General features: G+C 35.0%; 1 protein-coding gene across 2 annotated transcripts in view; it reads right to left on the reverse strand.

Moving 5' to 3' along the window:
* Positions 1–17501, reverse strand: part of EDIL3 (EGF like and discoidin domains 3) — a 238589-nt gene that overhangs the window by 98091 nt on the left and 122997 nt on the right. For both annotated transcript variants that reach the window (XM_088156987.1, XM_088156988.1), the window contains one exon: positions 3783–3896. In XM_088156987.1, the coding sequence (XP_088013113.1) occupies positions 3783–3896 (114 nt within the window). The remainder of the gene's footprint in view (positions 1–3782; positions 3897–17501) is intronic.

Here is a 17501-nt window from a genome sequence, read left to right on the forward strand (position 1 = left end):
ACATACTAAACCATAAAAGCAGAGGAAATTGATGAAAACAAGGTGGAGGTACATTGCTTAGCAGGATTTCTGACATGCTAAAAAAATAAATTGGTGCACTTGCTTTGAATGCAGTTCTACATATGGGCATGTTGAGACCACAGAAAAGAAGGTGAAGGGGCCACAGTAGATGTGAAAAATATTTATAGTGACTATTTTGATCTAGAGATTTAAAGAAAAAAAGCACGAGAAAATTTGCCATATGCTTTAATGGCAGCAACTCTTGGCATTTAGCAAAACACAGCTCCAAAATGCACAGTGCTGGAATTGTATGGTGTCCACTGTCTGGTACCATCTGCTTGATTAAAAACATTAAAATGAAAGGGAAAGTGATCAAAAAAATCACCTGTGGAACTGCTCACATATTACTGCAATTCACTACCCACGCTGATCATGGGAGATTTCAGCAATACAGATTTGCACTGAATAATGCAAACAGGCTGACAATGATGAAAGTGCCTGCAAGAGAATGTTGTGATCCACAAAATAAATAAATAGACAAAAACAAAAACAAGCCCTCCAGCCACAGGAGAAACTGTTTTTGGAAGCAGTACTTTATTTATGGACACTCCAAGACTATGGAGAGCTGTAATGGATGTGATCATAATTGATAGCTTGAATTCAGCACAGAAGCAAGAAATTGGTTCAAGGAAATTCTGAGGCCTTAAGAAATCTGGGAGGGAATATGGAATTAATATAGTTTAAATGTTGCATTCAGAAGATGGTGAAAGGTGCTTTCTTCCCATTCTGTGTTTGCTAAACATCTGCAGGCGGATTCTGTAAATACCAGATGTTTGTTAAGTGTCTCCTAACAGGCTGATAAGCTCATTCCAGAACGGCTGAATATGTTTTGAAGCTGTGAGTGATCTCAAAATCCACTTTACCCTGATTTTGCCTCATCCAGAAATGCCTTTCCAGAAATGAGAAGCAGCTGGTTTAAATACCATTTATGCCTGCATTGCTAAAACCAGCCATAGGTATTGAGGGAGAAAGAAAGAAAGAAAGAAAGAAAGAAAGAAAGAAAGAAAGAAAGAAAGAAAGAAAGAAAGAAAGAAAGAAAGAAAGAAAGAAAGAAAGAAAGAAAGAAAGAAAGAAAGAAAGAAAGAAAGAAAGAAAGAAAGAAAGAAAGAAAGAAAGAAAGAAAGAAAGAAAGAAAGAAAGAAAGAAAGAAAGAAAGAAAGAAAGAAAGAAAGAAAGAAAGAAAGAAAGAAAGAAAGAAAGAAAGAAAGAAAGAGAAAGAAACTGAATATAACCAACTCAGAATGTCATCCATGCCAAAAACAGACTCAGAGGATGGTCAAGGGGGTCCAAATAAGGTTAAAATCTCATTTTAGTGCAAGTTTTGAGCTCAGTTTCAACCCTTTCCTTCTCTGGTCAGCTGAGACCAGATGTTCTAGGTATTTCAGAGGCTTTTGGGACTACTCAGAAGGATTTGGGGTAGGTGTCACACAAGGCTCCCAGGACTTGGGTGTAGCACAACAGCTGCCTCACACCTGGAAAGTGTTACACGTGAGATAAAATGGAAGGGATTTATTTAGGAAATCAGCTAAGAGGAGTTAATTTTGGTGAAATCAAATGGTGGAATTAAAAAAAAAAGAGAGAAATTGTAGGCGGAGGTCTAGGAAAAACAGTCTGAGACGAAGTACAGGAGTCTGATGAGTAACATGACAAATCCTTGTTGCAAAGCAGTGATATTTGGGCTATAACAAACTAGATAAATTGTTGGAAAAAACATCTTGGAAAAGCAGCTTGCATGATGCACTTCTGCAGGTTTTTTTATTCTACATCTAGGATATTTTACATATTCTATGATGTTACTCAGGAATCTTTGAGCGTTGTGAGGTAATTCTGAGACAGCCGTCAGTAATTTACATAATTAGCATAACAGTATTTAATTATATGATTACTGTAAATATGTGTAAAACTTTGATGGTGTAATTAGAATGTGTAATAACTACTTGTAATTACGTAATTAAATGTGATGACATAACCAAACTTTTAATGGAAAAAAAAAAGTATTTTCAAGCCCAGCTATAGAAAATGGTATAGTGCAGATTTATAGAGATGGTAAACTATACATATTTATATTTATATCAGTATGAGTACACCCAAAAAAGACCTAGAAAAACAGAGTGTGGGTAACATATTTTGCAATAGAGCAGCAGAGTTCTTTCATTATTTCAATAAACTGGAAAATTTCTTTTTTTTTGTGCATATATATACTTTCTGTTATATGCTCTCAAAACCAGAAATTTGTGTGTCTGAGCTTATACATACACATACATAAAACTTAATTCAATTTTATATATAAGGTATGCAACTTCACCCGCAAAGTTATTTTTCTATATTGCTGCACATACATCTATTAAAAAAAAAAGAATATAAAATAACAGATGATGGTTCAGAAAATGCAATGATCACTTAAGTAATAGCTCTGACTACCCTATTTCCAGCAAAACAGGAGATTGGGTTTATGTGATCTATTATCTGAGTAGTGTTCATGATGAAGCCAAAATGCAGAAGGGATAAACTCTTGAAGAGATGGATGAGATTCCTGGTAGAATTCCAAATGGCAATTCAATTGCACCTAATAAGGAAATGCATGAATTGCTTCACCAGCAAATTCTGAAAATCACTTTACTAGACAGGGTTTTTTTTTTTTTTTAATAAATTCTTTCAGGTAGCCATAGAGACCTGTGAATTCCTCAAAGCAAATCTTAATCTTTTATCCCTCTCTAGAACTACATACAAGTTATGTTGGGTGCCTCAAATATCTTTTTCTGTGGTGAATAAATCTGGGAATTCACTGAAGCTACTTCAAAAAAACATCTGTTGTTATTGATCCATCCTGTTTCCCTCTCTATTCCCCTCATACATCCAAAATGTGAATGCAAGAAAAAGAGTAATATTTTTCAGTTTTGGCCAATTGTCAAATACTTTCCTGTTTCTTTTTAATAATATACATTGGAACTATCTTAGCTTTATCCAAAATACCATAATTTTAGCATCTTTTGACTAAAACACATAGGCTTTTATCTTTACAGCATTTAAAACCCAACAGCCTCTAATATCTAACTGTTAAGGTGTATTGCATTTTGTGCCAAAGCAGTTTATTCTATTTTTGTTATTTTTGGTCTTCGGGATTACCTAGTCTATTATACACGAAGAACTTGATGAATCAGACCTTTATTGTGCATCCATAGTCAGTGTTATTGTAAAAATCATGTGAGATTGTTCCCAGGATAGATCCATTAATGACTATTAATAACTATTAATGACTATTAATGACTTCCCCACAAAGCAGTGGTCCAAATTTCAGAGGCTAGAGACATGTCAGAGCAAATAACAGACATTTTTACCCTGTTCTTGTTGATTTCTGCTAGTAACACTGCTGAAGACACGATATTTGATGGGATGAAACCCCAGCCTGAATATTCTTTTTTCTTTTCATATTTTTCTACTTTACACTATTTTACTTCTTTTTTAGCTATAGATATTTATTATAAATTTTGAAATTATTCCATCATATCAGATGCTTTACTTAAATATGTGACAGATTTGGTGTCTGAAATTCCCACAGCTTTGCAGGGAATAAGATGGCTATTTTGAGTTTCTTTACTTGTAAAGAAGTATTTCCACAGTACATTAAAGCATTTTGTTTTGGTTTGGTTTTTTTCCTGTAAAAATAAAATCTTATATTTTATATTATTAAAAAATAAAGTTTAAAACCACGCTGTACTTACTCTGTTGGCAGTTCCTTCCCATAAATTCACCTGGACATTCACAGGAATAGTTGGCAACAAGATCTGTACAGATTCCACCATTCCTGCAGGGCTCAGCCTCACATTCATTCACATCTGCAGGAAACACACAAGGAGATGCCAGGATTAGCAGAGAAATGGTAAAAGCAATAAGCACATGTTTAAAAGAATTGAGAAAAAGAGAGAAAAAAAAAAAGAAAAAAAAAAGAGTGTGAGAGAAGTTTTATTCTAGATAATATACAATATAATTTAAAGTTTTGCTCAAAAGTGTCCAGTGTAACTTCCAGTGGATATCAGGGCCAAAAGTCACAGTTTAACCTTTAAAAAAAATCCCAAATTTTAGTAGTTCTAATGGAGTAATCAGCAGTGATTCTTGCAACTTCAAGGAATGTAGCTACTTCTTTATCAACAGATGCCAATTAAGGATGTGTCTCAGTTCATCTTAATTCATTAAACATCTAATTGACAAGGTTGTTTAACCATCTAAAAAATTCCCTTCCTCTGAATGAGTTAGTGGGGAAATTGAAAGTAATAACTCAATCTAGAAGCCAGCAAATTTCATTAAATTCAAAAGACAGGAAAGGTGGGTAATCTCACTTGAGTTCCTCTCTCCCAGTACACTTGGTCAAATGCTGCAAGAATAAAACTCCCCTATGTCTCTCAATGTAGCAACCTTAAAGTATAATGTCAGATTCCTTTCCTCAAATGTGACACAGAATTTTTCAGCCACCATTAAAGAGGCAGAGGGAGGATACTGATGCACCATAATTAAATTTCTCAGTCTCCTCATTTACATTTATTCTGCATGGAGCAGAAATGTTGTATAGATTTTACATGTTGCTGTCCAAAAGGGCTGCACCTCTGCATTATATATTTTAAAAAGGGTAGAGGATGTGGTAAATATGGTAGATGAGATGGTAGATAATATAGGAAATTACTGGGAATTGAAGTCACCTCCTTTCTGTGATGTTGAATCTGCTTCTGTCCCCAAAATGCAATTTTTTTTCTTCTGGCATACACAGACTAAAGAAAATGTTACAAAAATGTCCAAATCTTATGCAACATGACTTTGCTCAGGAGAACAGTTCTGTCAAAAAATTTGCTTGATATTTGGGAGTTTGAGTATGTGACTTTTGTAATTTCTACTTAATTTTTTTTTTCATTTTCCAGGACTCTGTACCAAAAATCCAGTGTTTTATACAGTGAAAAGGATAATCTTCCCATTGCTGCGAACAGAATTGAAGAGACAGATCTTCAGCAAAATATGAAGGCTAGTTTTAATTGTTTGAACCAGAAAAATTTCAGATTTTTATGCTAAAATTAATGATGGCAATGGATCTCTGGGCTCCTTTTTAATCCCTCGTGTTTTACTATTTTTCACTTATAAAGATATTACATACTGGCATAATAAAACTTTAGAGTTCGCTGAATTTTTTCTATTAAATTTGAACAAGAGGAGTAACAGCTTAGAGTGCAAGAAATAAAACCTGCCAAGGGAAATGACCAAAGAACAGACCTGCTCAGTTCTAAATTAAATTCTTTATATGTATTTATAAAAGTTAACAAGATTCTTCAGCTCCCTCTTTGCCTTTTTAAGCAAAGCCCATTAACCTTACATTTTTATCAGGTTATTCATCATTTTAATACAGGTTAACACATTTGTGGGGGAAAAAAAAACAACCTCACTGTGAAATAAAAAACATTAAGTGAACATATGAACTATCTCTCACTCGGTGAGATGCAGGTGGCAATTTATCCTCTCAAAAGCTTTTCTGTGTAAAGACAATATCTTCTCAAGATTTTTTTTTTCTAATTTTCCATTCCTGTTGAAATACCTGGGAGAAAATGCACAGCTTTCCAGAATATTTCATATTGTCTGTGTAGGGATGGAGAAAATAAACTGAGTTTGAAGCACCACATCTTTTTAAAGCAATCCTCATATTCCATCCCCATGGAGCAATCAGTAATAATCAGAGCAGAAAGATGGAAGTTGTTAATTATTATCCTTGTTATTTAGCTTCTACAGTGATTTCTTTCCAGTAATTTCAGAACCTTGAGTCCCATCAGTTCAAACAAATGTGTCACATTTGATGAATGAATGAGGAAAGATTGTTCATTGCATCAGGTCTGACATGTTTAGTTGAAAATCAACTAAACTGTGTTAAAGAATAAAGAGCATTCTTGAACATGTGGTAAATAATAATTCCTATAAAGTTATATTTCCTGTTATTATTTCATTTAACTGAACATGCAGATGAAGAATATTTAATTAAGGGTGGCTCTTATAAATTGTAGTGAGATTATGTTCAAATTCCTAGATGTGCCAGTTCTGACACCACATTTTACACCAGCTGGTGTGTTCCCTCCTTCTGAAAAACAGAAGTTGTATTATCATGACAAGAAGCAAATCTCACTGGAAATTTTAAAATGCCAGAGTTTCTTGAGTAGTTGCTCCTACAGGCAATAAAGACTCATACAGAACCCCCTTTTCTGTTATCAGATTCTAATTCTTCACTGACCAAATAATCTACCTACATAAGAAGGATAGAGGTTTTCTTTTGATGTAAATTAATAATGCACAGTAAAATCACTGCAGGTTGCTCATGATTTTTCAGGTCTTAGCTTCAAGGCAGATTATTTTGCTTTGCACCAAAAAAAAAACCAAACAAAAAAACAAAAAAAAAAACCAAACCAAACCAAACCAAACCAAACCAAACCAAACAAAAAAAAAAACAAAAAACAAAAAAAAAACCCCAAACACAGAGAGCTGGGTGCTGCCAGAGAAATCAGAGTTCCTCACAGAAGGAGGTGGTAGAGCTGGTAAACACTGAGTGAAAAGGTCTCATCAAAAGCCAGAGGGAAAATCTGGATTTCTAGATAGTGCCCAGGTTAGATAAAAAAACCAACCAACAAATAATATTAAAGCAAATGAAAGAAAACCAAGAGGAACTACAATACTCAACAAACAACAACAACAACAAAAAAAGCAAAGAAGAACAAAAATACCCCCAACCCAAACGAAAAATCCAAACAAAACTACCCAAAACCTCCAGCCTCAAAAAAATTTGAATGCCCAACCTCCCAAGATTTCTCTTATGAAGAGGGATTCTGAAATTCAAGGTGATGCAGGAACAGGGAAACTCACCATTTTCTAAAAACAGATTGTTCCTTGAATGAAATAGTTTGAAGGGCTGAGAGAGTAGATTAGGAAATAAAGGCTATGCCAAGGTTTCTCTTTATGCTGCAGATGATTAAATTTAAATTTCCTATCTCCTAATATCAATCTATAATCACAAAGTTATTAAGCAGACCTCTGTTTGAAGCACGTCATGGTGTACCCTGGAACAAAACTTCACTGTCAAAAACTAGGAAAGTAATAGAGAATGTGGCTATATCACATAATGACTTGGAAAACCATCAAGGGGCAGGTTTCTGTGCTTTTCTCTTCTTTTGATGGATTTTATATATATATTTATGCATATATTTATTTAATCCTCTAAGTAGTTAATAAAACATGAATAAAAACTAGTACTTGCAAAAGTAATATAATTAAAAATACCTAGCCCTCATTTTGGGTTTTCTCTGTTAAATATAGTCCCATGTATTTTCCTGAAAAAAATCACCACCCCCCCACCATGAAATGGGTATTTAAATTATGTAGCTGTCATAATAAAAAAAATTAATTATGTAAAGCCATATGAGTCCTTCAGCAAGCTACTTGGTATAAACCTGACTTTTTCTGAAGAACAGACCAATAAACTCAATTTAACTGCATTTTTTTTTTTTTTGCCAGCACATCTTGTGCTTTGCCTGTGTGTTCACACCAGTGTCTTGTTCCTGTCCCCTGCCTGTTTGCTCTTTTCACAGCCCAAATTCCTGGTTCCTGCCACCTGAACCCTTGTTTCTGGTCCAGGACTGCCTTTTGCCATGCAGGCTTCCTGAAGCTCCCTCCTGCAGACCAGAACATTCCTTCCTTATCCTTTGGTTTTGTCCTCTTTTTGGCTTCTGGATCACTCTCAGGCAGCTCATCTCAACTCTAAATCGTGTTTTAAAATCAGTCTTCTATCGTGATAAAGTGGTTGGCCCATCACAGAAACAGCATTTATGTTCAAGAGTTTTCACTGGAAGCTAACATGGCCTTTATTAGGAGAATTGATCAAACATAATCCAGTTATCCTTTACTAATATTGAAAATATTTTTCTTCCCTGTAATAAAGTCCATTTAGGATACAATTTAGTAGAATTTGGGAACAAAAAAATCATCTAGCTATATCTGTTTAATAATTGGTTTCTGTGAAGAACCACAGCCATACATTGAATAAAGATCAACCCCCAATTTGAGTGACTTCACAGTCCCTCCTGTTCCTCAGATTTTAATACTTTCAAAGAAAACACAAAATACTTCCCTACCCAGTTCTACTTCATAATAAAACTTTTATATAGCTATCAATATGTTCAAATACTTTAGTTTTGGAAACTGATATGGCATAATGTGGAGGAAAAGGTAATATGGAATAATTGTCTTTAAGTTGGGGTTTAAGCTAAGGTACTCCTGTAGTTGCTTGATTGTTCTTTATAGATTTTTAAAATGCTTCTAGGTATCTTTTCTTTATGGTGTATTGATCCTGAATGATTTAATTACACAAGTCAATACTATATTAGTAAGATCATACAAAATGTATGATCTTGCATGCAGAATTTTGTAGTATCTTGCTATTGTTTAAGCTTGAGCTTTCAGATAGTCAAACTTTTCATTATTAATTTCCTAATATCACGAAGCTCAGCTTACATACTCATTTATTTAATTTGCAGCAAGTTGCTCAAGCACCAAATATTTTTATGAAATACTAAATGGCAGAGCTCCATTGAAAAGAATGAAATTAGACTGGTTTTATTTGGTAAATAATTTGACTCATGAGAAACTAAAATTTAATAAAATTATCTTAACAGTGAGCTACTCAGTGATATGATAAAACTTTAAGGATTACAGCAACTCATGTGTAGAAAGACACATTTTCTTTGAAAGTAGGACATTTTTGTTAAAATATTTGCCAAAAAAAAGTCAAATCAAAGCATTCTTCCTCGTATTCATATGGTTTATGAAAACAAGCCTAAACTGTAAAGATCTCCTAAATTAGGCTAACTTGTTGTTATTTTTCCCTAGAAAACTAATAAATAAAAAAGTAAATAAATGTGTTTAAACAGAATGAAAATGCGTCAGAAAAAAGCACAGGTGGATAACTTTCAATTTTTGGCTAAAGGATAAAGAATATATAATTGTCGTGATAACAATTTATTTTAATCATGTTAATTAAAGGTTTAAGAAAGTCTCTAACATGTTTCCAAATGAATGTTTGTTTGCAATTTATGTAAACAAATAAACTGTATCTTCAGCTATAACTGATCCCTAATTTAATTAGGATTATGCAAAAACAAGCACTAGCCTATGTTTGGCTCAATAGTGGTGTGAAACATTTTTTTTTTAAATGGGCCACATTCTCGTGAAATACGGGAATTTAGTATATATTATTAAATCTGACTTGGATGTATTAACATTCAACACAGGACAGGCATCTGTTAGAATTCAGAGGTTTCATTGCTTTTTCAAAGCCAGTTTCCTGACCACAGAAGGCTCTAAAAGCACTGTGCCAAAAGATCCTGCAGGAAACTTCAGGTGCTGTGTGTCATGCTGAAAAGGATTCACTGTCCAGATATCCTTATTATCTGATCTTCAGAAAGAGGAGAAAACAGCTTTACACTCAAGACAAAAAAATTACAAACTCCCCCACCCTTAGGGTTAAACGTTGTACTCCCCCTGCTCTTGTAATTCCATATAAAGTTTTCCTCTCCCTGGGAGTATTTGCTACAAGATGCTGTGGAAAATAAACGTCCCCCAGGATAATCCACCACAGGGTTGTCTGTTAGGATTCTTCCTGAAATATTTAGTGTAGATAAAATGGGTGTTGGTCTTCTCAGTGTTCAAAGCAGGTAATTCCTGTATGACCCATCCCTGGAAATGTCCAAGGCCAGGTGGGACACTGGGGACAGTGGAAGGTGTCCCTGCCATGGATGGGCTGGCACTGGGTGGGATTTAAGTCCCTTCCAACCCAACCCATTCCATGACTTTTTTGGAAGACAGCAAGTCAGATAAGAGAGTTACTAAAGTTGTGTTCTAAACTCAAAAGAAGCCTTCTAAACAAGCAAGACACGGAAATAAAAATAAAATCGGGAAATAAGTCAGTGTTTTTTTTTTTCTTGGTGATGCACGAATGTTTGAGACACTCTTGCACCACTAAAACACTTTACCAACTAAAGACAAAACAAAAACAATTTTAGGCAAAATTCAATTGCTCCAATCTAGAATTCCTTCAGAAACTGCTTTTCAAGCAGTCCTACATTCTTTTTTCGGAGCTATTTTATCTCTTCTTAGGCTTTGTTAAAAATTCTAATTTACATATTTTTTAAAAAACTTCTGTTACTAGACTTCTTAAAAAAAAATTTTAAAAATAGACAATATTTCATGCTACCTGGTAACAGTCCAGTGTTTTTTGCCTATCCTATTGGTTCTGAAATGAATCTATGTCAACTTGTTTCAAGAAAATTGTAATATATAATATGATCCTCTTCACTTTCATTTGTAAAAAAATCCAGGCTCTAAGAAAATTAAATGTAAAGACTATTTTTAAGCTTTATTTTAATTAATACCTTCTTAAATTTGGTGTGGTAAGTAAAATCCTTAATTTAGACAAATCGGCACTTTTTATGATGACTAATTTCTTTCTCCATCAGCTAATTTGTCATCTTTTCCACCTACAATTTACACTTCTATTCAATATTATAGTTTTAGTATCAGTGAAATGAGTAGAGGCATGTATTTGGAAATCCAGTTTAAAATAAATTTATTATCTATAGCATTTTCCTACTCTTCTTTGCATTCTATAGTGGCACTTCCCCTATGCTACCCTCACTTGAAGAAAAATTTGAAATTAAATGTAAAGTTTTGAGCTAACTTCATAGCCATATAATAGTAACTATAATCACAGGTTTCAGAGTTCTAGGATTAAATGAAAAACTACTCGAAAAATAATAATTAAGAAAAATAAAGGAAAAGACATAATTAAATGTATTCCAGAATACATTTTCACTTTAAATTGTCTGCTTCAAAGGATTTAAAAATAAGACAGGGCTCTACAAGAATCGTTGCCACAATAGTTATATATCTTGTGCTGTTAACAAGATTTTTTTTTTGGTATTTTTAGATAATGTTTCATCCCTATTTCATTTTTGAGAACTCTCATAAAATAGTCCATGCAGTGAAATTATAGTCTGCATAGGTTCCTACTCTCTATTTTGCAAAATACTTATTTTTTCCTTATAGCCATGAAAAGTTATTACAATATTCTCTGTGGAGTCATACTCCCAACACTGGACTAGTCAGTATTTCCTGATCTTCTATTTACCTGTTTAAATGCCTATTTAATGGCTTTTCATCTGAGGTAATTTTAATCTAATGGAATTTTGCAATAGCCTAGCCAGGATGTTCCTTATTAGTTTTAAAGGAGTTGGTACTTTAAAAGTTTTAATATGTATTGAAGTAGATTTTTCATTTTTAATTACTTTTAATGAATACTGGCATGAAAACCTTCGTCCCATTAAGTAACTTACAATTTAATTTTACACTGTAGAACTACATCTTCGGGGCAACTATTCCTGGCATTTCCAATGAACCTTAGTAAAATAATTGGCTATTTATATAACAAGCATTTGACAAATCATTTAAACTGTAGTTGAGGAAAAGGAAAAAAAATCTTATTAAAAAGTGAATCAACTGTTGAATCATTTTTCATCACAAGCAATGCTCCAAAAATCTCAGCTTCAGGAGTAAGTTAAATTGCAGCATTGGAGCAACTGGATGATTTGCTAAGAGAGTGTAGGTGGGCATGTGGCAATAAGTCCAATTATTTTCAATGTGAATTTGAACCCAAATCAGTAAATTAGTATTATTTTCCTTCACATATCCCAAAATAATCATATCACTTCAAAATGTGGTTCATGGATTTCAGAATAGAGTGAGGGTAGGGTTGCATTGTTTTTTATGTGAGTATGGCTATGGCACAGGTTTTTAAAAATGTCATTAGACAAAAACATTCTGGAAGGTGCAAAGATGGATGTTCTAAAATGGCAAAGCCAGATGGTTTGGTTTTTCCATGTGTTTTTATTTGGTATATACAGGATGAAGTCTACTCATTGATGGCCAACCTGTAGAAATCTCATCTAAAAATAAAAAAAAATCCATCTGAGGAACTTGCATAAGTGCACATATATGTGCTACATAGAGGTAATTTCTACTCTTGGGTGATAGTTCTCAAATTCAGACTCTTAGTTGCTCATAAATACATGTATGTTTTACTGTTGATGGATCTTATATTTAATCTACAACTGCAAGTTGGTGAATGTCACCAAGGAAAGAAACACTCATCACCAATTCTGCCTTTTGGACTGTGGTGATTTCCTTGCCTCCTCTGCAAGGGTGACAAGGAAGACCCCATCTCCCTCCCCACAGAAGGTGCAGGAGTTCCACCACATCAGCAATGCCTGGTTCAGAAAGAAAAATACCCTCTTGCAGTCTGTAAATAAAATCTATACCATAACCTAAGGGTGTGGGTGCTACAATTCCTGTAAAAATCTCTACTTTTGCTGAGAGGTGGGAGGAGGTTCTCTCTCTGTTATGAGCATTGACATCATGAGGTCAGATTTAAGCACTTTAAACTCCTAATTTTACATCTGGGCAGAGGGTCTCTTCACCTTGCACTCTTTTCCTAATTTTGGTGCATGTCTTCTGCAGCATTATTCTGAAGTTTCCTGAAAAAATCAGTGATAAAGAAAAGGGAGAGGATGAGAAGGGAGCAGATTAATTTCTCTCTAAGAGTGAAAACTGCTGGTATGGAAAAGAATGTTCCTTTTAAGTAAACTAAAAATTACATGAGAGTAATGACTGTATGCATAAACAGCTCTGGTAGGTATGTGAAACGATCACACAGAGTACATTTTCAGAGCCACATGCTACCTTACTGACTTGTGGGGAGGGCAGAATGAGATCTGACAAGATTACAAAGCTTACCTATTCTTTGGAGGTAAATAACAATTTAAATACTCTTTTGTGGTGCAATGCCTACACATCTAGACCAGGGAACATCAATTCACTATTAATGTTTCGTTGTAGCAGGGCAATTCCTGAATGTAATTCTTGAATTGAATTGAATTTATTGGAAATTTAGAGCTGGCAGTTTCACGTTTTTATAGAATCCCAGAATCCCAGAAACGTTTGGGTTGGAAGGGATCTTAAAAGATATCTAATTCCAACCCCCTGGTATGGGCAGGGACATATTCCACTATCCCAGGTTGCTCTAAGCCCTGTTCAGCCTGGCCTTGGACACTTCCAGGGATCCAGGAGCAGCCACAATTAATGCCATTAATGTCCCTCTGCATGTTCCCATCTCCTCACTTCTCCAGGACCGGGCACTGGCCACATTCTTTGACCTGATCCCACTGAAAGTCCCTTTGTGCAGTTAGTTTGTGCACTTCCAGACAATCCGGGTGAGCTGGTTCAAACAGAATTCTGATGGGGATAAATTTTCAGTGAAGGTGGGCATCATTATTTTTGGCAGAATCAGACAATCACGCCAGAGGACCAAAAAAATCGCAAGCCAAAGCATGACGGAGTCTCATGACATGAGACAGCATATAATAAGAAAAGGAAGATAAACAAGATCTATTAATAGTTTTCAGTGTACTCTGAGAAAAACAAAGGTTATGCCTACATTTGTAAGGAGCGTGGCCTTAGAGAATTTTATGTGCAGAGTGAAACCCTTTGAGCTGAGGGCACAATGTCTGCACATCCCTGCACTGGTCTCAGGCATGTTTTCTCTGAACAAATTCTAGAATGTCTGGGTGGACTGAATTTCCATTTACCCGCTGGAATGTTTTAAGTCAATTCCCAGTATGTCAAATCCCAGAAATTTCAGACTGCTGGGCTCTTTTCTTTTAGATTATTTTAATCTCACAGGGATCCAGTTCTTGTGCTCTCAGCCTGCTGTCACATGAAGCAAAGCACAGTAAGTAGAGATGATCAAGAGATTTTCTTTAAAAATGCACTCCTGACTCAAACTAAAACTCTCAGCCAGATGATCTACAGAAATAATTGTATGTTATTTAAGAATAAATGCAGAATAAATGCAAACTATGTGACTATCCTGGGTATTCATATGAAAATGTGACAGCACTGTGGGTTTTGCTTGTGATATTTTATGAATACAAAGGGATTAATTTGTGATGCAGACTGGTTTCTGCCATTAGACCATTTTATCATTATGCTGAGATTCAAGCACAAGTAGTGATTTTTCAAGTTTTGCTTACACAGGCAATGAGGCTGATGCAATATCCTTCTCTCCCTCTGTACAACTCTTGTTCTCAAAAGTGTATCTACAAAAAAATTACTGCTTATAATTTCAAAAGAGTAGCTAGACTACTGATTGTACTCCTGGATATTCCAAGTTCTTTGACTTCTTCAAACTTCTCACTGGGTCTGTAGGATAAAAACACGCCCTGGTAACGGAATTTGTTTTCTTTCTTTCATTTTCCAGAAAAAATTGCCATGCAAATTGTTCAATTTCCAAACAATAAAGCCACTCATAAAATTTTCAGCTAGTTTGATGAACAGTAAGAATATTTTATACAGTAATAGGAAACTGCACAGCCATGTGCCAGCACCAGTTCCTAACACAAATATTTTAATTCTGCATCCCTGACACACCTATGCATTCAGATGGCTGAGCACAGTGGCTCTTAGAAGAGCAGAACAATAAAACCAAGGAAAAGATCTGAATTACAAATGTCACCTTCTTTTTTGTTTTACCCTAACTGCTGCTTCCTACACAGATGGATCACACCACATCCCTATCTGATAAAATTCTATGTAGTAAGCGTTGACTTGTTAAATAATCAGATTTCATTTCAATATTTTATTCATTTCTTTATCTTCCCCACAGGAATGTGCTGGTGTATCCATAAGAAAACTGCTGGTGAAACAAGGACTGAAAGCAGTTCTTCTTTTAAAACTTCAGGTGGCTGTGTTGACCCTAAACCATCATAGTGGCTGAAATTGACTACCTAAATGGGCACAAAAAGTGGGGAAAAAAAAAAAAAAAAAGAGGGGGAAAATAGATAAATAGATGCTTTGTCCAGCCCAAGTTTTCATGTGCTCTTCCTCTAACCATACACCTCTATACTGTGATTCATCAACTCTTCTCTTCCCTGGGACTCAGTGCACCCTCAGTTTATTACAATATTTCTGTTACAAAAAGACCAATATATTATGTAGACATTGTAATGGGATAACTATTCTCAAATTTAGAGTGAACTCCTTTCATTCGGTACTTTTGATTTTTAATTCAAATATAAAGAGAAACCTGTATGTATAAAACATCTCCATATGCTATCTTTTTAATGTAGAACATGAACAAATTTAATCTCTTTTGCAATCAAACAGCAATTCCTGTATTTTTGGAACATTAATTTCTTTCCACCATAAAAAACCCCCAAAACAAACTACTCCTTAAGTAGGACACTAATTGGGGGAAGACAGATTTACCCACCCACAAAAGAAAGTTTATAATTGCTATTGACAATCTAAGTGACTTTTACGTCATAGAAACACACATCTTCTTAAAAATACCATTCATTATGTAATTCAGTCAGTGCCTAGGTTGGAAGGAACTCAACCTCTTTGCTTAATATTGACATAAAAGATCTATTTCCTCCCACTATGACACCTTAAAGAAACTTAGCCATCACCAAGGGCTGCTTTGAAAAAGCCTCAGCTCCATACCCAGTTCGGGTTAAACCAGGAAAAAAAAATCAGAAAGAAATTTAACTACAAAATGCTGCACAAAGGATATAGAAAGTATGGCAAGGATCTTCTGACAAATAAATCTTAAATAAAGCTTTCTCTTTAGTTAGGTCACTGTTTCTGTAAAATACACCACTGAACAAAGAAGCTTTTGAGAAGGCCACTGAGAAACGATTTTAAAGTGCAAGAAAAACCAACACACTGCACAGAAATGACAACGATTTTAACTAGCTGCACAGGAAAAGTAATAGAGCACATAACAAATGTCTGCAAAAAAACAAGTGGTATACAGAAGGCATTCAAAATCTGCTTTTCTTCAAGTCTTATAATAGACAAAGGATGAAACATTTAAAGATGCTGAAAGACAGCGGGTTTGAAATTGAAAAGAGATTTTTTTTTCAATATACCTTTGAAACTCGATGTTATGTATGAAGAAATTGTTAAGATCGGTAATTCAACAAGAATAAAAAAAGCTATTTGAAATGTGTGTGGATAAAAAGAATAAACAATGCTAGACAAGCAAATTCAAAGAAGCGTGAAACAAAATTGGTGGGGATATTACTTCCTACCTGGAACTTTAAGGCAATCTCTGGCTCTTACTGAATCAAATAAGATCTTCAAGTAGGGGCAAGCCTCAGCCCAGTCACCTACTGCTTTAACCACATAATTTATTTGGACTTCAAGGAAAACAAGCACCTCCTTCCAGTTGCCCCAAAATTGGTGTTGTTGTCCAGTCTCACCACACATTTGTTGTAAGAGGATCCATCAACAAAACATCCTTCATTTTCAGCTTACAAACCTATAATTTTTAACCTCATTAAAGAATTTCCCTTTTCAAGACAGTTTCCATACAACTTTTCCCATACAACTTTCCCCAGACTTCTGTGAATGGGGCAAAGCCAGCTGGGGCTCTCACACCTGTTGGCTCTGCCATCTCCTTCAGCACCTTGGTACAGCATCAATTTTGGGAATATCTTACTGACTTTTCTTCCAACAGCCTTCATTGGCAATAGATTTTATTTATTTTTCAACTTTTTTTTTTTTATTATACTTTTTGTATTCTTTACTGGTGATCCCTCTTAGATCTTTCAAATTACTCACTTTCTTTCACGTTTTAATTGACTTTAAATCCAGAAGTTTCACAAATAATAATGATATATCCTTCCTCCTTCCTTTCTTGTCCAAGATACTGGTCAAACACAGGAGTGGTTTTCAGATTTCAGCTCTACAATGCTTAGAGGCACAAGGACATACTTACACATGTAAGTGGCTACTGCACTATAGAGTTTATTAGTATATTGTTAAGTATCTTGTTAGCAGTATAATTTGTTAAAACTATTCACAGAGCTAATTTGATGAAAATGAATCCCCCTTTCCCAGAATAAAAAGGAACACCTGGTTTAAGTTTAGAACACCCCAAACAGGTATTTTTCTCCAAAGCAGGAACCATAGTTTGTGTGTGTCAGGAGCAGCATGGGATGAAAATCTGGTGCAACTGCATGCACATTGGTACATTAAATTTGCCTACTTGGCTCTTGGGATGGCTGGACTAAAGACTAAAACAATGGGTTTAGTCTTCAAAACAGGGCAGCTGCACAAAAAACATGTGTGGGGAAGGGTTTCTGGAGTTCCCTGTCACCCAGCTGCATCCAGGAGTGGTTTAACAAGAGCACTCATCCATTGTAACACAAAACCCACTTCACATCCTGCATCCTCCTCACAGAAATTCCTTCCTGGGAGCTGTGATTCTGCCCCTGGGATGGGGCAGCCCTGGATTTAGGGACAGACTGGGC

This window comes from Sturnus vulgaris, chromosome Z (assembly GCF_052056855.1).
Source record: "Sturnus vulgaris isolate bStuVul1 chromosome Z, bStuVul1.hap1, whole genome shotgun sequence".
NCBI classification, from domain to species: Eukaryota; Metazoa; Chordata; class Aves; order Passeriformes; family Sturnidae; genus Sturnus; species Sturnus vulgaris.